Raw genomic sequence first — 21,253 nt, 5'->3', positions numbered from 1 at the left:
CCAACAATGTCCAGTTGCCTGAGATATTCCACACATGTCCTGGGTGGAGCTGAAAGCATATATATTCAGTCCTGCAATGAATTTCAGCAAAACTGATATGGGGTGTTCACCAGCCCAAAGATTGTAAATTGTCGTGCAACATCATCTAGAATTCGATGAGGGTTTTCTTTGGGGCTGATGCTCTCAACTGCAGGTAACTCACAGGAATCTGAAGATTTTGGCTCAGGAACAAGTTGCCCTCTGCCTCCCTCCTGCTGCAGTTACCGAAGGTGTCCTCGTGCAGATTGCCTAGCTATAATGTGACCTTTTGCTGCTCCTGCTGACCTGGTAATAATGGCTCTGGGAGGTTGTTGCACTGTTCCGCTCCTCCACAGCTCAAGGGTCCAAACGATTGGGCAAATGTCCTATCTTCTGATGATGCCCTCTTTATTGACTACTACCCTTGAATGCAAATGTCAGCTGCTGCAACTCACCTTCTCATTCACATCTTATTAGCTGCCTTTTCAACTAAGTTTTGCACTCCTTTGGAATGTTGCTCAAACAGCCAACATTCCCCTCGTTGTCTGAGATCAGACCTAGAAACTGCCAGAATATATTGGTCAAGGATCAGACACATGATCCCTCTTTGGCACTCGTTAAATTCAAAAACATTATATTCCATTCGAAAGTATGTTAATTGGAGTCAACGATCTTCTAAAATATTGGAATTGCCTTTCAACCACTTGCATGCAGCATCACAGCCTTGGTACCTCTCAACCACCTACATGGTTTAGCCCAGAGTTCTGAAAACAGACCTCCTTTGTGCAGACTGCTATGTGATTCTACACCCTTCCTCAACCCAGTAGACACGCCTGAAATTCCACATTTTGTTCCCATTTGGCTCATCAAATATACATCAATTCTTTCAAACAACAGTCCAGCAGGTTCAGGTGCCTGGTTCTTTTCCCCTTGGTCTGCAGCTTTTTCTTGTTTAAGTATTTATCCCATTCCCTTGTGAAAACCACTATTGGATAGTTCATTCCAACTACTGTTGTTTGAGAACGTTCTTCCCATGTAATACAGCCATAGAATACCTGTGATACATAAAAAGAGCCATTCATTCCATCATGTCTACACTGGCTAAAAAAATAAATAATTGTTTTCAGAATTAAAGAGAAGCAAAACGGTAGCTGTCCGTTTGGATACCACACCACAACACCAGATCAAAGGCCTTATAAACTATAGCAATTCAGGTGCAGATCCAGGTACATCTCAAAAAAAACCTGACGCTTTTTGTTTCCACCACCAAACCAGGCAGCAAATACCAGAACCCCGCCATCTGCCACATGAAAAGGTTTGCCTCATGTCTCCTAATTTTTCTGTCAATTACCTCAAATCTGTGTCCCCTGAAATCTGACCCCTAACTAAACAGAAACAAGTCTTTCCTGTGCACCCAACCTAGACGCCTTATCATCTTATACACAAAAGACAATAAGATACGGGAGCAGAATTATGCTATTTGGCTCATCAAATCTGCTCTATGATTCGACCATGGCCAATATGTTTCTCAACCCTATTCTCCTGCCTTCTCCCTGTAACCCTTGATCCTACCTATCTCTGTCTTACATACACTCAATGACTTGGCCTCCACAATCCTCTGTGGCAATGCTTTCCACAGATTCACCAAACATTGGCATAAGAAATTCCTTCTCATCTCAGTTCTAAAGTGTTGTCCCTTCACTCTGAGGCTGTGGCCTTGGATCCTAGTCTTCCCTATTAGCGGAAGCATCTTTTCCACCTCCACTCTATCTAGGCCTCTCAGTACTCCGGAAGTTTTAATCAGATGCCCCCATCATCCTTCTAAATTGCACTGAGTACAGACCTAGAGTCAACAAACGCTCCTTATGACAACCTTTCTTGGAAGCATCCTCTGGAACCCCTCCAACCCCAGGAATTCCTCCCTAGGTCCCGACTCTCCTGAAGTTCAAGTCTTTCTGCAGCCTCCCCATTTCATCAACACTACCTGTCCCTCCACCCATCTTTGTGTAATGTGCATTTTGTGACATTTCCTTTGTCTAGAGCGCTAATACATAACGTGAATAATTGTGATTCCAACACTGACCCCTGCAGAACCTCACTTGTCACCAGCTGCTATTCAGAGAAAGATTCCTTTATCCCTCATTCTCTATCATCTGCCAGACAGCCGATCCACTATCCATGCCAGTACCCTGCTGCTAACACCATGGCTCTTATCTTATTTAGCAGCCTCCTGTGTGGCACATTTTCAAAGACCTTCTGGAAATCCAGATAGATCACTGCCTCTGCTTTGTCTAATTTGCTAGTTACCTCCTTTATTCCTCAATCTCATCCTTAAGGACGGACTCCAATGACCAAAGTCAGGCTAACCAAACTATAGTTTCCTGTATTCTGGCCCCCTCCCTTCTTCAACAAGGGTGTTACGTTAGCCATTTTGCAGTCCTCTGGAACCTTCCCTGACTCCAGTGATTCCTAAAAGATTACCCCCAATGCCTCTACAATCTCCTTCAGAATGCTGGAGTGGAGTTCAGGCGGTTTATCCAACTTCAGACTTTTTAGCTTCCCCAGCACCTTCTCCTTAGTAATGGCCATGACACTCACCCCTGACCTGACTCTCCTTAAGTTCTAGTATGCTGCTGGTGTATTCCACCAGTGAAGATTAATTCAAAATATCTATTTAATTCCTGCATGTTTTCTTTGTTCCCCATTATCACTTCTCAAGCCACATTTTCCAATGGTCCAAGGTCCACTTTTGCCTTACTCTTACCTTTCGGATTCTACAAAAAACTCTTACAATTTTATATTACGAGGTATCTTACCCTCATAATTCAGCTCTTGTCCCCTTATTGAATTTTTAATTCCTCTGTTGGTTTTTAAAGTCTTCCCAATCCTCTGGTTTCCCATGAATCTTCACCATATTGTGTGCTTTTGCTTTTGTGCTGTCCCTGACTTCCCTTGTCAACCATGGTATTCTGTCCTCCCCTCAGTATGTTTCTTCTTCTTTCTTGGGATGAAATAGTGTTGTGCTTCATATTATCCCCATAAACTCCTGCTATTGCTGCTCCACTGTCTTCCCTGCTCAGCTCCCTTCCCAACTCAGGCTAGTTCCTCTCTCAAGCTTTTGTATTTATTTTTAATCAGTTGTAATACCATTACAAGCTTCTTTCTCTCAAACTGCAAGGTGGATTCTATCATGTTATGGTCATTACCCACTACGAGTACCCTCACCTTAAGCTCACTAATCAAGTCTATCTCATTACACATCACCAAATTTAGATTTTGACTATCCCCTCATGGGCTCTAACACAAACTGCTCCAAACAAAACCAAATCTCACATATTCCACAAATTCCTTTTCTTGATATCCTCTATCAACCTGACTTTTCCAGTTCATTGAATATTGTAATAGTGCCTTTCTAACATGCTTTTTTCATCTCCTGATTTATTTTCTTCTCCACATCCTGACTACTGCTCAGTGTGTATATTTCCTTAACTCTACTCATAGGCAGATTCTATGCCTTCTGACTCTATATCACTTCATGCCATCAATTTAACTTCTAATGAGGCAACCTGGTTTCCTCTGCCTGTCCTTTTGATAGGACATTTATCCTTGGGTATTTATGTTTTAGCCCTAATCCCCTCGCAGGCACATCTTTGTGATAGCCACAGTATTATACCTGCCAATTTCAATCTGCACTTCAAGCTCATTTACTTTGTTCTGTGGCACACACCCACTGTATAACACCCTCAGTCCAGTGTTAACTGCCCACTTCTTACAGTTGTCCCCTATCTGTGTGCCTGAAGTTAGATTCCTGAGCCTTTCCACACTCTCTGTCCTATTACTTGTTGTGGAAACTTTAAAATCTGTACTAACCCCTCCCTCCCCTTTAACTAAAGCGTCTTCAGAACTGTCTCCTGAATCCCTCTACCTGCTTCACTCATACTCACACCCTCTTCTGGAGTACAGTGTCCAGTTCAGGTCACCCTGTTATAAGAAGTATATTAAGCTGGAGAGGGTTCAGAAGAGATTTACCAGGATGTTGTCGAGTATGGAAGGTTCGAGTTATAAAGAAAGGCTGGATAGGCTGGGACCTTTTTCACTGGAGCCTAGGAGGTTGAGAGATGACCTTATAGAGGTTTATAAAATCATGAGGGGTACAGATAGGGTTAATAGTAGGTGTCTTTGTACTAGGATGGGGGATTTCAAGACTAGGGGGCAGATTTTAAAGGTGGGAGGAGAAAAAGTTTAAGATGACATGAGTGGCAATTTGTTTTGCACAGAGGATGGTCCACATATGGAATAAACTTCCTGAGGAAGTGGTAGCTACAGGCACAGTTACAATGTTTAAAAGACACCTTCGACAAGCACATGAATAACAAAGGTTTGGAGGGATTTGGTCCAGGAGCAGGCAGGTGGGACTAGTTTAATTTGGGATTATGTTCAGCATGGACTGGTCAGACCGAAGGGTCTGTTTCTATGCTGTATGACCCTATGACTCCTGTCTTGACCATTGACCAAATTCAAGCCAGTTAAATGAAGGAATGTGACTGCCTCCTGAAACACAGCACACTGGTAACTCTCCCCCTCCCTAACTTGTTGCAGTGGGAACTCAGCCTCCTGCTCATTACCTCTGACCCAGAGTTTCTCAAGCAACCAACACTTGCTACATATGCTGTGGCTAGGAACCATACTGGGGTTCACTGGCTCCCACATCATGTGGTACAAACACATCGCCTGGCCGTTTTTCAATGTGAAAAACAGAAAGTGAGAATTATTTAAATAGTAGTATATTGGGGAATGTGGATCTACAAAGGGATCTGCATGTCCTTGTACAGCAGTCCATGAGAGTAGACAGGAAGATGCAGCAAGTAATTAAGAAAGCAAATCGTATTGCTTTCACTGCAGGAATTTTGAATTCAGAATTATCTTACAGCAATTACATAGGGTCTTGGTGAGACCTCACCTGCAGTACTACATACAGTTTGGATCTCCCTACCTAAGAAAGGATATACTTGTCATAGAGGGAGCACAATAAAGGTTCACTAGGCTGATACTGATGATGGCAGGATTGTCCAAGAGGTTACGTTGGTGCAACTGGGCCTGCAATCACTAGAGTTTAGAAGGATGTAGGGGATCTGATTAAAATGTATAACAGGGCTGGACACACTGGACACAAGGAGATTGTTTTCTGAGGAGGGGAGACTACAACCAGGGGTCACAGTCTCAGGAAATGGGACAGGCCATTTAGGATCGTGATAGGATAGTGAACCTACAAAATTCTCAACCAAAGGTGGCTGTGGAGGCCAAGTCACTGAACATTTTCAAGAAAAAGATAAACTTTATTTTAGATTTTATAGGCATCAAGAGAGATGGGAAAAAAATGGGAATATGGCATTGAGACAGAGGATTAGCCACGGTCATATTGAGTGGCAGAGTAGATTCGAAGGACTAAATGGCCTACTCCTGGTTTCTATGGTTTACCACATTCCTCGATAACTCATGGATGTTTACTTTTCTCACCAGACTGCCACCAAGGGACTCAGACTAACTTATTTTAAACAATGGTACAACATTCACAGACCATTAGTTCTCTGGTACCGTATTGGATCTACTGAGGATTAAAAAATGAGCCTCAGAACATCCATTATTAATCCTTTAACTGCGTGGGATACAACCCACCCAGCCCTAGTGATTGATCCACCTTCAAGGATATCAGTCCACTACTCCCATCATGCTTATTCTATCTATTGCAAACCCCTCCCCTTTAATGTCTGCATCCCTCACCCTTGTGGAGATACAAAGTACTCGGCAAGAACCCTGTCCGCAGCTTCTGCATCTAAGCATAAATAAACTTATATACCTCAGATTGGTCCTACCCTTTCCTGAGTTATCCTGCTCTTAATATACTGTTAGGACATCTTGGGTTTTCCTTAGTTTTACCTGCCAATACTTTTTCATATCCTCTAGAACTAATGTTTCTGTTTTATCTTACCCTGTACATTCTGGATTTGGCAGTACCTTTTTTTCCCATTTGGCAGCAAGCATCCACATTGCACCCCCTGAATTTTGCTTTTCAAAAGTATTTCACTGATTTGTTATTGATTTTTGATCAAGTAGCTATATCCAGTCTGCTTGCACCCAAACATGGAGAAAGGGAGGACTGCAGATGCTGGAAATCAGAGTCAAAACTTGTGGTGCTGGGAAAGCACAGCCCGTCAGGCAGCATCTAAGGAGCAGGAGAGTCGATGTTTCAAGCACAAACTCTTCATCAGGAATGCAATGAAAAGCTCATGCTTGAAACGTTGATTCTCCTGCTCCTCGGATGCTGCCTGATTGGCTGTGCTTTTCCAGTATCACACATTTTGACTTTCACCTGAACAACTCTCACATTCATACAACTTGACTTCCCCACAAGTCAGAACCTTTGCACCCATTTGAATTTTGGCCTTTTCCATAATCATGTGTTAAATCTAACCATATTATGGTCACTGCCTTCAAAATAGTCACCCACTGCTCCTTCTTCCACTTGCCCAATTCCATCTCCGAAGTCTAAATCCAGAATTTAGCTCCCCTCTTGTTAGGTACTGGCCAAAAAGGTTATCTTGATGGAGTCAAGAATTTTGCACTGTCAGTGCCTTTCACATTTTTCTAATTTCACTGGGATATTAGGATAAGTTGAAGGCCCCAACTATGTTGTATCATTGTTTTCCATCAAATAGTTGTGTGTAAATTTGCTCTTCCAACTCCATCCCATATTTAGGGGCCTATAGTACATTCCTAATAGTATGGCTGCCCCTTATTTATCTCTGAACTCAATTCATTGATGATAATACATCATCTCACCTTGCAGCTGTAACTGATTCCATCATCAATCATACCACCCTCCACCTCACCTGTCTGAAAATTGAGGGATGTTAAACTGCTATTTTTGCCTCACTTTAAACTAAGCTTTTATTATTGCAATGACATCAAACTGCATTTCTATAACCATTGGTTTTATTCACTGTAATACCCACCTTTGCATATGTGCCTTTTAACACTACCAAATTCTTTTTTTAAAAATATAGATATTTTTATTTGAAATTTAACATTTTTACAAGTTTACAAAAATAAACAAAACTCTCAAATACAAACATTGATATACAATTAAATCAAATATACAATAGCCAAAATTTAACAAAAGAAAAAATACCGAAAAAGAAAAAAAAACAACACTCAACTGTCTACTAATCTAACCTACAACTAACCAGAATGTATATTTAAGTCTCTTACATGCTCGGAATGTGTTAACATCAGATGTAATAAAACCCGTATTCGTGCGGGATTCCTCTCCTAAGGGGCCCCGGACCAGCCAGGTTTGTAGTCTCAATTAAATAAAAGCCCTTGTTAGGATAGCCGAAATATCTGTATGTATGTAATTCAAGAAGGGCTGCCATAATTTATAAAATAATTCGGTCTTTCGGTGCACCATATTTGTAAGGAAGTCAAGAGAATACATTCCATAATTAATCTGTGCCAATTTGAAAGTCCAGGGGGGCCCTCAGCCACCCAATTCACCAAAATATTTTTCCTTGCACAGAAAGAGAGAATAGAGAGAGAATAGAAAATAGTCTCTTCCCGTACATGTCCAGGGAGGGAAAGTTCGAAAAGCCCAAAAGGAGAGATACAGGGTCCACTTTAATTTCCGTTCCTAAAATTTCTGTCAGGGTACTTGCTACTTTAGTCCAATATCTACGGATCTTATGACAGGTCCATAGGCAATGTACAAGAGTGCCCACCTCTATTTTACATTTGGGACACATTGGAGAGCTCCTGCCTTAAATTTTGCCAATCGAACCGGTGCTATATGGGCCCTATGAAGTATCTTCAGCTGGATAGCCTGGATTCTGTTACAGATAGTAATTCTTCTAGCGTTTTCCCAAATATCATTCCATGTTTCTATCGAGATTTCTAGTCCCAAATCCTGATCCCATGTTTTAAGCAGATTATCCATATCTCCCGATACTTCATCATGTAGTAAATGATAAATAGTACTGACGGAAGATACCCCCACTGGTCGTAGGACACTACATTCTTTATCTGATTTATAAAGACTATCTTCTTCTGTATATAGTCTCGAATTTGGAAGTATCGAAAGAGGTCTCCATTAGGTAATCCGAATTTCTGACGCAGCTGTTCAAAAGACATCAGGACCCCATCTTTAAATAGGTCCCCTAGACATGAGATACCCCTGGATCTCCAGAGTTTAAACGTGGCATCTGTAAACTCCGGTTGGAATCCCCATGCTCCCACTATCGGTGCATAGGGGGATGTTTTATGTGAATTACCCTCATTTTGCTGCATTATATTCCAAGCCTTAATTGTGTTTATAGGGTTTTTACAGTGATCTGTAATGATTTTCCTCTTGTCTGAAAATAAAAGGTTAATAAGTGGGTATTTTACTTGAGAGGCCTTGATGCCCAACCAGATTGATTGTGGATCAGACAAGACCCAATCAGCTATGTAACTTAATAGGGAACTTAACTGATATTTCCTAAAATCTGGGAAGTCCAATCCTCCCCTTGCCTGTGGAAGCTGAAGCTTCTTCAGCTGAATGAGGGGCCGTCTATGATTCCAAATAAAGGAACCAAGCCAGCCATATAATTTACGTAGAGCCATCCTCGACAGCATCACCAGAAGCATTCTCATAGGATATAGGAGACTGGGCAGGACATTCATTTTAATTAGTGCTATTCTACCCAACCAGGAAATTGGAAGGTCTCCCCATCGCTGGAGGTCCTGCCTTATCCTTTCCAGTAAATGCACAAAATTAGCCTTATACGACTGACCAAATACTGGGGTAATAAAAATGCCTAAATAGAAGCAGCCCTCCAGGCACCCAATGAAAGGGAAAAAGGGATCCGTCCACTAAGTGGGGTATCATAGCAAGGCCACCCATTGGCATAGCCTCAGATTTTGAAAAAATAATTTTATAGCCTGAGAATGCGCTTAATGTATTAATAACTTGGATTAAGCACGGTACGGACATCAGAGGATTACTGAGGAATAGAAGAACATCATCTGCATAAAGGGTAATTTTATGTTTACCTGAACCAATCCTCAGGGCCGTTATATTAGGATCAGCTCATATAGCTTCTGCTAGTGGTTCAATTATTAGCGTAAATAACAATGGCGAGAGAGGACATCCCTGACGGCAGCCCCTATCCACACTGAAGCTATCCGAACCTAATCCATTGGTAACCACAACTGCTTTGGGATCACTATACAATGTTGAGACCCATTTGGTAAACACCTGTCCAACGCCAAACCTCTCCAATGTGTAAAACAAATATGACCATTCACCCTATCAAATGCCTTTTCCACAGCTAATGAAACTACTACTCCTGGTATCTTTCCCTGATGACAGGCTTGAATCATATTCAAAACTCTTCTAATATTATTGGATGATCTATGGCCCTTAATAAACCCCATCTGATCCTCCTTCATAATATGTGGCAGTACCCTTTCTAGTCTCAATGCTAACGTTTTCGAAAGAATTTTAAAATCTCCATTTAACAAGGATATTGGTCTGTATGACGTACAATCTTCTGGATCCTTTCCTTTTTTAAGGATAAGAGAGATATTTGCCTCTTTCAGCGAAGACAGGAGACAACTCTGACTATATGCAGAGTTATACATGTCCATAAGTGAACCAGCCAATATTTCTGTAAATTCTTTATAGAATTCAGCTTGAAAACCATCTGGGCCCGGTGCCTTACCGCTCTGAAGTTGCCTAATTGCGTCAAGTATTTCTTGGACTGTTAGAGGAGCATTTAGGACCGATACCTGTTCCGGAGTTAGGCCCGGAAAGGTCAGATTTTTAAAAAATGACTGCATCCTCCTAGTCCTATCTTCACAATCTGCGATTTATATAACTCAGAATAAAATTCTCTAAAGATCACATTAATCTTTTTATGATCATGAGTCAAAATACCCGTACTTTCCTTGATAGACGTAATAGTCTGAGGGGCCTTTTTTTTCTTTGCAAGAAATGCTAAGTATCTACCTGGTTTGTCGCCATATTCATATAACCTTTGTTTTGCAAATAATATTTCCCTCTTAGCCGTTTGAGTAAGCATAGTGTTTAGAGCCGTCCTAAGAGCCGTAATCCTTTGCAATTTAATAATAGAAGGTCTATCAGCGTATGCTGTTTCAGCCGCTTTTAAGCGAGCTTCAAGCAGACACTGTTGTTCTCCCTTTCAAATTTTTCTGGGTCGCTGAGTAGGAGATGATCAAACCTTGCGCGTAAGCTTTGATGGTCTCCCACATCATTGATGGGTTGCTAGCTGTACCTGAATTAATTTCTAAAAAAGTTTTAAATTCTTGAGAAAAGTACTTTACAAATTTACTATCTTTCATTAGGAAGGGGTCCATACGCCAATGCCGAGGGGATGTCCCATTGTTCCTTGCCTTAGTTTCCATATATACAGCAGCGTGGTCAGAAATTGCTATACTACCTATTTTACAGGATGATACGGAATTTAAAAAAAAAAAATCGAGGGGGCAAAAAACATCAATTCTGGTATGACATTTATGTGGATTGGAGTAGAAAGAAAAATTTCTGCCCTGTGGATGAAGACATCTCCGTACATCTACTAATCCTAATTCTTTGTTCAGATCCATCAATTGTCTAGATCTGGGAGATACTCCTGCAGTACTCTTGGGAATCCTATCTATTTCCACATCCATAATACAATTATAGGGGGAGACTTTAATTGTATGACAGGCACCAAAAGCCATCAATTTTGAAAAGGCTTCTGTTATAAATTTAAAGGGGTGTGTGGGGGGGGGGGGGGGGGGGGGGGGGGGGGGAGTACAAATTTAAAATCCCATATTCCTCTCCATTTATAAGGGCTTTAATCAAAATATATCGTCCAGGTTCGTCTTTTATCTGATTTAGGATTTTGAAAGGAAAATTCTTCCGAAGAATAACTCCCCTGCTTTTTGAACTAAAAGAAGAAAAAAAAAGGCCTGATCAAATCCACCCTGTTGTAATTTCAAGTGTTCTTTATCCAGCAGGTGTGTCTCCTGTAGGAGAGCTATATCAACTCTTTCTTTCTTAAGATTTGATAATATTTTCTTCCTTTTAACTGGCGAATTACTCCCCTTGACATTCCAGGTGCACCATTTAACCGACTGATCAACCATAATCATCCAGACAAATCAGAGACCCCTCGGGAGAGGAAACCCTATCCAGAACATCCCGAGCATAGAGCATATAAAATTTACAAAAATAAAGGCTCTCTAATACACTCACAACAGTTTAATAATAAACTATTTCTAAATAATAAAAAAAAAACGTATTTAAGTGGAGATTTTCCCCCTTGTTCCCATGGGTGTCATTTCCTTTCCAAAAGTCCATCGTATCCTCTCCCAACCAATGCCCCACCCTTGACCCAGGCGTTCCTCAATAAAATGAGGAGAATTCAGATATAATACAAAGCTAGAGTTAACAGTGAGCACCCTACCCCCACCCATACCAACACCTGGATATATTGGGTAATGTTAATACCATATATAAACATAACTATAAAATTACAACCCCAACAAATATAATAATACAAAACAACAAGGGAGAAACAACCCCACTCCTAAAGTCAGAGGTAAAATAGAATAACGTAACCACCTCCCCCCACCAACATTAATGGTAAGAAAAAAGAAAAAAAAAAGGGGGGGATATAAACCAAAGTGGGGGGAAAGGCAAACCAACATCCATTATCTCTTACAGTTTATCTAAGAGAGTCCAAGAATTCCTTAGCCTTTTCTGGCGATCCAAAGTTATACACGGATCCTTCATGGTTAAAGCGTAGCGTCGCTGGGTAGCGTAAGGAATACTGAATATTTAAGTCCCTTAAACGCTTCTTCACCTCGTCGAATGCCTTCCTCTTTCAGACCAGAACTGGGGAAAGGTCCTGGAATAACATGATCTTGGATCCTTTATAGATCATAGCTTGAGGGTCTTTTCCAAGATTTCTAGAAGCTTCTAGGAGTATCTGCCTCTCCCTATAGCTCTGCAGCCAGAACAGGACCGGGTGAGGGCGCTGGTTCGAGCCGGGCCCGCGTATTGCGACCCGGTAGGCCCATTCCACCCTTACCTGGCCTGATCCAGCTTCCAAATTTAAAAGCTGTGGCAGTCACTGCTCGAGGAACGCTGTAAGCTGGCCTTCCTCTTCCCGTTCAGGAAGACCCAGCAAACAAATATTTTTTTCGACGACCTCGATAATCGAGGTCGTCAATGCAATTCTCTAAGGTCCAGACTCGCTGTTCGAGAGTCCGGACCTGATCCACGGCCGATTGAACTGTAGTTTCAGAGGTCGTGGCCTTTAACTCCGCCCCTCCAACTCGGCGCTCGATTTCCTGGATGTCTCGGTCTTGCTTCTGCAGCGCGGCGGAGAGTGAGTCCCATCGATTTCGGGATTCTTCGATAAAAGTGTCGATCTTCGCATCGAGTTTAGAGATCATTTCCACGAGGCTTGTCACTGTAGGTAAGTCCCCCGGGGCGGCTGTGGACGCCTCAGCTGCAGCTGGAGAGGGTGGGGGGGAGGGGTTCCTGCTTGCTGAGAGCTGCGGACTCCCTTCCCTTTGTTCATTTTTACTAAATATTAGATTGTTTGAATTTAATACTAAGCAACTAATTCAATTAAACAGCTATTATAAATGATTTGGTGAGTGTGGTGGGGGTGGGTGACGCACTTTACCCAAGTCTTGGGAGGAGCTTTATAGACTCAGACTTGCTGGGTCGCCACCATCTTGGATCCCCCAACACTACCAAATTCTTAAACTGTACACTGTTAAAACCTTTGTTTCTGCTGCCTTTCAGAGTTAGAGTCACTGTCACTGACTAAATTTCTATCTCCTTTTTGTGGCTCTGAATCTCCCTTCATGGTTATTCGACCTGCTCCTGTTCAGGCACAGACTGTCTGACTTGTACAGATCCTATCTTCCCCAGAACTGACCCAAAGCCTCAGAAATCTGATGCCCTCCCTTCTACACCAGATTCTCCTATTTTTTTTGTTCACGAGCAGGTGGCTCTGACAGTAATTCAGAGATTACTGTTCAAGATTCTGTTTCTCAATCACTTTCCTAGCTTCCTAAAATCCACCTTCGGGACTTCATCCTTGTTCCTACCCAAGTCACTGGCACCAACATGGGCCATAATCACTGGTTGTTCATCCACCCACAGAAGAACATCACGCAGTCACTCCAAGATATCCTTGAAACTGGGACCACACCTTTCTCCAACCTCAGAAATGCCTATCTGTTCCCCTAATTAATGAATCCCTTACCACTGTTGCTCTTCCTTCGTGTACAGTAGAACAGCCCATGGTGCCACAAACATGACCGTCACTGCCAATCACTTTAAACCTATGCTGTCATGGCTTTCAACCATTAGAAACACATTTCATTTACCAATGTTCAAAGTGAAAATTCATAATTTTTTTTCTCAGTTGCAGAGAATGTTACTCATTCATTAGCATCCTATATTGAATTGAATTGATTGTCACATGTACCAAAACACAGTGAAAAGCTTTGCCTTGCGAGCAATACAGGCAGGTCACGTAGTTAAGTAGCATAGACAGTAAATAATAGGTAAACAGTTATAGTTCAGTTCAACAATAGAGTTTCCCTTCTAATCAACAGCTACATGGATCAGCACAATCCTCTTAGACAGGTGACTGAGGGGGAGCACTTTGGGGCCAGCGACCATCATCCTATCAGATTTAAAATAGTGATGGAAATGGATAGACCAGATCTAAAAGTTGAAGTTCTAAATTGGAGAAAGGCCAGTTTTGACAGTATTAGGCAAGAACTCTCGAAAGCTAATTGCGGGGCAGAGGTTTGCAGGTAAAAGGGATGACTGAGGAAAACGGAAGCCTTCAGAAATGAGATAACGAGAATCCAGAGAAAGTATATTCCCGTCAGGGTGAAAGGAAAGGCTGGTAAGTATGGGGAATGCTGGATGACTAAAGAAATTGAGGGTTTGGTTAAGAAAAAGAAGGAAGCATATGTAAGGTATAGACAGGATAGATCGAGTGAATCCTTAGAAGAGTATAAAGAAAGGAGGATTATACTTAAGAGGGAAATCAGGAGGGCAAAAAGGGGACATGAGATAGCTTTGGCAAATAGAATTAAGGAGAATCCAAAGAGTTTTTACAAATACACATTAAGGACAAAAACGGTAACTAGGGAGAGAATAGAGCCCCTCAAAGATCAGCAAGGTGGCCTTTGTGTGGTGCCACAGAAAATGAGGGAGATACTAATATGAATATTATGCATGAGTATTTACTGTGGAAAAGGATATGGAAGATATAGACTGTAGGGAAATAGATGGTGATCTTGCAAAATGTCCAGATTACAGAGGAGGAAGTGCTGGATGCCTTGAAACGGGTAAAGGCGAATAAATCCCCAGGACCTGACCTGGTGTACCCGAGAACTCTGTGGGAAGCTAGAGAAGTAATTGCTGGGCCTCTTGCTGGGATATTTGTATCATCGATAGTCACAGGTGAGGTGCAGAAGACTGGAGGTTGGTAAACGTGATGCCACTGTTTAAGAAAGGTGGTAAGGACAAGCAGGGAACTATAGACCAGTGAGCCTGACCTCGGTGGTGGGCAAGCTGTTGGAAGGAATCCTGAGGGACAGGATGTACATGTATTTGAAAAGGCAAGGACTGAATTAGGGGATAGTCAACATGGCTTTGTGCGTGGGAAATCATGTCTCACAAACTTGATTGAGTATTTTGACGGAGAGTAACAAAGAGGATTGATGAGGGCAGAGCTATAGATGTGATCTATATGGACTTCAGTAAGGCGTTCGACAAGGTTCCCCATGGAGATTGATTAACAAGGTTAGATCTCATGAAATACAGAGAGAACTAGCCATTTGGATACAGAACTGGCTCACAAGGTAGAAGACAGAGGGTGGTGGTGGAGGGTTTCTTTTCAGACTGGAGGCCTCGTGACCAGTGGAGTGCCACAAGGATCGTGCTGGGTCCTCTACTTTTTGTCACTTACATAAATGATTTGGAATGCGAGCATAAGAGGTACAGTTAGTAAGTTTACAGATGACACCAAAATTGGAAGTGTAGTGGACAGTGAAGAGGGTTACCTCAGATTACAACAGGATCTTGACCAGATAGGCCAATGGCCTGAGAAGTGGCAGATGGAGTTTAATTCAGATAAATGCAAGGTGCTGCATTTTGATAAAGCAAATCTTAACAGGACTTATACACTTAATGCTAAAGTCCTAGGGAGTCTTGCTGAACAAAGACCTTGGATTGCAGGTTCATAGCTCCTTGAAAGTGGAGTCGCAGGTAGATAGGATAGTGAAGGTGTTTGGTATGCTTTCCTTTATTGGTCACTGTATTGAGTACAGGAGTTGGGAGGTCATGTTGTGGTTGTACAGGACATTGGTTAGACCACTGTTGGAATATTGCGTGAAATTCTGGTCTCCTTCCTATTGGAGAGATGTTGTGAAACTTGAAAGAGTTCAGAAAAGATTTACAAGGATATTGCCAGGATTGGAGGATTTGAGCTATAGGGAGAGGCTGGGGCTGTTTTTCCTGGAGTATCTGAGGCTGAGGGGTGACCTTAGAGGTTTACAAAAATTATGAAGGGCAAGTCTTTTCCCTGGGGTCCGGGAGTCCAGAACTAAGATTCTTAGATTCCCTACAGTGTGGAAACAGGGCCCTTCAGCCCAACAAGTCCACACTGATCCTCCGAACAGCAACCCACCCAGACCCATTCCTTCATATTTACCCTTGCACCTAACACTATGGGCAATTTAGCATGGCCAATTCACCTAACCTGCACATCTTTGGATTGTTGGAGGAAACTGGAGCATCCAGAGGAAACCCACGCACACATGTGGAGAATATGCAAACTCCACAGAGACAGCTGCCCAAGGCTGGAATTGAACCTGGGTCCCTGGTGCTGTGAGGCAGCAATGCTAACCACTGAGCCACCATGCTGCTCCGCACCGTGTTAGAGGGCATAGGTTTAGGGTGAGAGGGGAAAGGTATAAAAGAGACCTAAGGGACAACTTTTTCCACACACAGGGTGGTACGTGTATGGAATGAGCTGCCAGAGGAAGGGGTGGAGGCTGGTATAATTGCAACATTTAAGATGCACTTGGATGGGTATATGAATAGGAAGGGTTTGGAAGGATATGGCCGGGTGCTGGCAGGTGGGACTAGATTGGGTTGGGATATCTGGTCGGCATGGACGGGTTGGACCGAAGGATCTGTTTCCATGCTGTACATTTCTATGACTCCATGACTCGAGACGTATTTGAAATATCTCAGAATGAATAAACGATAAAGCATTAGAATGATTGAATGAAGTTCTGTGCAAAGTCTCTATCGACTATTAAAATCAAATAAATTGGGCACATACGTACAGCAGTTTGTTACACCTTCAGGACAGACCCAAGTGTTTTATTTGTGAAATGCAATTCTGTTGTTACATTAACACACATGACAGTCAATTGTCACATGGCAAGGTCTAATGGTTGTTGATTTGCACATTAATATGCAAAATTTAAAACAGGACATACTTACTCAACAAGTCAGGCAACAGTTCAAGAGAGTTAATGTTTCAGATCCATTACCTTTTGTCAGCCTGGAAAGTGTTTGAGATGTAACAAATTTTAAGCAAGCATAGAGTGGGTAAATAGAGAAGGTGGGGGGAATGGGAGAATGGAAGGAAATGTCTATAAATGGGTGGAAGACAAGCAATTAAATATTGATAGAAACAATATTGCACAGCAAGTGGGAATGAGGCAAGTCAAGAAACAAAGGATGGGCGAAGAGTAGGTGACTATCCAAAAAATGGAAGTAATGTAAAATTGGTGATTCAATGATTCATCTGGAATACAGTAAAATTCCTAAATGTTATATTCATGCTGTTTCTCAAGTTTATGTTGCACTTCGTCAGAGCGGATGTTGCTAGACAAACTAAAATGACAGGCAACCAGAAGCTCAAACACACAATTGTGGACTGAACAAAGGTATTCCATCAAGTGCTCACACAACATGCATACAAACTCCCCAAAGGAGATAAGATATGTACAAGTTGCGAATGTTTTATTAAATTGTAAGATGTGCATGTTGATTGCCATTTCACCTGTAAGCAGTTAGGGGTTCTGGATGGTGGGAAGGGGCAATGCAGGTGTTGTATCTTTGGTGTTTGGATGGGAATGGAGCATTGGAATGGAGGAGATGTTGTGGCTGATTGAAAACAGAACCAGGGTTTTGCATAGGAAACAGTTTCTTTGGAACGCTTAAAGGGAAGGGAAGGAGATGACATGCTTCACGAAGGCATCATTCTGGAAGTGGGATAAATTGCAGCAGATTCTCCACTGAAGTCAAAGGCTGATGGGATGAGAATAAGGGTAAGGGGTGGGGTGGGGGGTTAGGGGGGGCAGAGGGGACAAAGTTTTCAAAGGGCTGGGTACAGTGGAAAGCCTTGTCAACCACGGTAGAGGGAGAAACCTCAGATGATGAAAAAGGAATATATCAGAAAATGAGGAAAGCACAGAATGGCAGATTTGGATGAATGGAGATCTTAGAAGGTCATAGGACAGGAGGAGGTTAAAGAGATAGAAGGTTTGATAAGAATGCAAAGAACCAAAGAAAACAGGACAGGGGTAGACCAGTGCCCATTGATCCTGCTCTGGCATTCAATGTGATCATGGCTGATCATCCTACTGAATAACATGTTCCCATTTTCATTGATAACCTTTGATCCTTTTAGTCCCAAGAACTACATGCGTCTTCTTCCTGAAAAGAGTGAACATTTTCACCTCAACTGCTTTCTGTGGCACAGAATTCCACACGCTCACCACTCTCTGGGCGAAGAAATTTCTCAGCATCTTAATCCTAAATGGCCTACCAGTATCCTTAGCCTGTGACCCCTGGTTCTCGACTCCCCAGGCATCAGGAACATCCTTTGTATTTACCTAGTCTAGTCCTGTTAGAACTTCATAGGTTTCTCTGACATTCCACCCCCCCCCCCCCCCCCCCCCCTCCTCCAATTGTTGCCAAAGCACTCTATAGTCAATGAAGTACTTCTGAGGTGTAATCACGGTTTAGTGTAAGCAGCAAGGCATCAAATTTGCACAGCAAACTCTTATGAGCACAATGTTGATTGGGGGATAATATTCAACCTGAATTGAAACTTTCAGCAAATGGTTGAAACCCTCAGAAAATCAAGTCAGCTGACTTTTTTTCTATCATTACAACATAGAATATATTTCCAGGCACAGCTGCTCTAAGCCTGGCTTGTGTTTCAAGTTTCAGGCCTTTCCAAAGGTTTCAAAGGCAATGGTTGAGTTTTACACGGGGAGGTTTTCATTTCTGGACTTTTTTCTCTAAAAAAAAAGACCCCTGTTCTAAACTTAGTATGGAATGCTTTAGTTTTTTTTGCAATAAATAACAGGGTGGCGTCTACTGTAGACACTGCGATGACTATACTGTTAGTTGCAGCACAAACATTTACTTGTTGAGCAACATGCATGCACACCCTTGGAAGCAGCCTGCCCCTTCCTATCCGTTACCATAGTAACTAGGCCTGCAGAATCCTAAAGCCTGTGAACAGGAACTACCACATAATTTCAAAATATACAGAAATGAAACATAAAAGCACCAAAAGGTAATCAACATCCTTGGCGGTAAACCTATAAGGCTGGCACACACTCTGGTATCTAATTACGAATAAGAAAATGTCAAAGGACAAACTGTCAGACAAAGCCAAAAATCAACCAGCTGCAGAAATGCAATATAGAAGAACACTCATAAAAGCACATTTTTCTAATCAAAAAGCAACTTCTACAATACGGTAGAACCAACCTCCACGCAGACATGAAGACCAGTGTTATAATGAAACTACGGATTCAACTTCTGCAAAGCAGTTTAAATGCTGGACCTGCACAGGAATCCTTGCAATCTAATAAATGGGTGAAAATGCCCGAAACAACGAATGATCTTAACTTACTCAACACATGGGCAAATTAAATAATATCTAAGAGGGATGTTTGGTCTCTACTGCACAGGGGAGGGGAGATTGGGGAAGGGTAGGCATTGGTAGGGGGAGATTGGGGACAGGGAGGTAGGAGGGAAGAGGAGATGTGGGGGTGGGGGGAGGAGATGTGGGGGTGGGGGGAGGAGATGTGGGGGGGGGAGGAGATGTGGGGGAGGAGGGAGGAAATGTGGGGGGGGGGGAGGAGGGAGGAAATGTGGGGGGGGGGGAGGAGGGAGGAAATGTGGGGGGGGGGGGGGGAGGAGGGAGGAAATGTGGGGGGGGGGGGGAGGAGGGAGGAAATGTGGGGGGGGGGGGGGAGGAGGGAGGAAATGTGGGGGGGGGGGGGGAGGAGGGAGGAAATGTGGGGGGGGGGGGGAGGAGGGAGGAAATGTGGGGGGGGGAGGAGGGAGGAAATGTGGGGGGGGGGGGGGGAGGAGGGAGGAAATGTGGGGGGGGGGGAGGAGGGAGGAAATGTGGGGGGGGGGGAGGAGGGAGGAGATGTGGGGGGGGGGGAGGAGGGAGGAAATGTGGGGGGGGGGGAGGAGGGAGGAAATGTGGGGGGGGGGAGGAGGGAGGAAATGTGGGGGGGGGGGAGGAGGGAGGAAATGTGGGGGGGGGGGGGAGGGAGGAGGGAGGAAATGTGGTGGGGGGGGGAGGAGGGAGGAAATGTGGGGGGGGGGGAGGAGGGAGGAAATGTGGGGGGGGGGAGGAGGGAGGAAATGTGGGGGGGGGGGAGGAGGGAGGAAATGTGGGGGGGGGGAGAGGAGGGAGGAAATGTGGGGGGGGGGAGGAAATGTGGGGGGGGGGGAGGAGGGAGGAAATGTGGGGGGGGGGAGGAGGGAGGAAATGTGGGGGGGGGGGAGGAGGGAGGAAATGTGGGGGGGGGGGAGGAGGGAGGAAATGTGGGGGGGGGGGAGGAGGGAGGAAATGTGGGGGGGGGGGGAGGAGGGAGGAAATGTGGGGGGGGGGGGGGAGGAGGGAGGAAATGTGGGGGGGGGGGAGGAGGGAGGAAATGTGGGGGGGGAGGAGGGAGGAAATGTGGGGGGGGGGGAGGAGGGAGGAAATGTGGGGAGGAGGGAGGAAATGTGGGGGGGAGGGAGGAAATGGGGGGGGGGAGGGAGGAAATGGGGGGGGGAGGGAGGAAATGTGGGGGGGGGGAGGAAATGTGGGGGGGGGGGAGGAAATGTGGGGGGGGGGAGGAGGGAGGAAATGTGGGGGGGGGAGGAGGGAGGAAATGTGGGGGGGGGGGGGAAGAGGAGGTGGTTGGGGGTGGGGAGAGAAGAAGATTATGTGGTATGGGGGGAGGTTAGCAGGGAAGGTGGGGTTGGAAGGAAGGTGGGGGAGAGAAGGTGGGGAAGGGGTTGGGGAAGGTTGGGAGGGAGTGGAGGGGAGATTGGGAGGTGGGGGGCGGAGAGGGGAGGGTGGGGAGGGGTGAGGGGGAGGTGTGTCACACGGTGTTCAGGGAGGTGTGTATTTATTTTACCCCGTTGGCCGCTGCCATCTGGATGATGAGCTGGATGACATGTTTATTGTGGAAGCGGCCGTCTCCGCCGACCACCAAGACGGCGCACTGGCGCTCGGCGGGATCCTCCACCGCCGCCGACAGGATGCTCTGGATGAAATTCTCGGCGTAGCCCCTCTGCGCCTGGAAGACGCTGACCCGCTTCCTCAGGCCGCTGGTGCCCGGCTTCTGATCGCCAAAGGCGCTGGTCTTCACCGTCAGGATCCTGCTCATGCTTTCGGCCTTTTCTCCACCACCACCCTAACCCCGGGAAAGATTTCCAATTTTTAAAATTATTATTATTATTATTGTTATTTTTAATCCTCCTTTCCTTCCTTCCCACACGACTCCCGGTGCGAACCAAGGGCTACACTCGCAGCTTCCTGCTTCAGTGCCTTTTGACAGCTCTTCTCCTCCTCCTCTCCCTGTCTGCTCCTCCTCCTGCCCAGTCCTGCCCCGGCGGCACGTACACCACACATTCTCAGCAAGGTCAGGCAGCTGCTGCACTTTGTCGCTGGAGGGAGGGGTTGGGGGGGACAAAGGGTCAACATAGATACCCCCCACTCCCTCAACCTTTCACTGGATTGGACTGAGTGTAGGTTCATTCAGTCGCATTACACAGAGAAGCTTCACACTGATTGCACTTTTCTGTCGTTTCAAATCTTCGGGTGGATGTGGAATG

At 44.3% G+C, this 21,253-nt stretch overlaps 1 protein-coding gene across 1 annotated transcript in view; it reads right to left on the bottom strand.

The window, feature by feature from the left end:
* pgm1 (phosphoglucomutase 1) overlaps nucleotides 1–21,008 on the bottom strand; it is a 79,229-nt gene extending 58,221 nt beyond the window's left edge. The window contains exon 1 of the mRNA XM_072574044.1: nucleotides 20,554–21,008. Coding sequence (XP_072430145.1) covers nucleotides 20,554–20,805 — 252 coding nt within the window. The 5' untranslated portion in view covers nucleotides 20,806–21,008. The remainder of the gene's footprint in view (nucleotides 1–20,553) is intronic.
* Nucleotides 21,009–21,253: the final 245 nt, after the last annotated feature.

The sequence above is a fragment of the Chiloscyllium punctatum genome, chromosome 7 (assembly GCF_047496795.1).
Source record: "Chiloscyllium punctatum isolate Juve2018m chromosome 7, sChiPun1.3, whole genome shotgun sequence".
Classification (NCBI taxonomy): Eukaryota; Metazoa; Chordata; class Chondrichthyes; order Orectolobiformes; family Hemiscylliidae; genus Chiloscyllium; species Chiloscyllium punctatum.
Note: the sequence above shows the minus strand (reverse complement) of the source record. Positions and strands in the feature narration are given on the sequence as shown.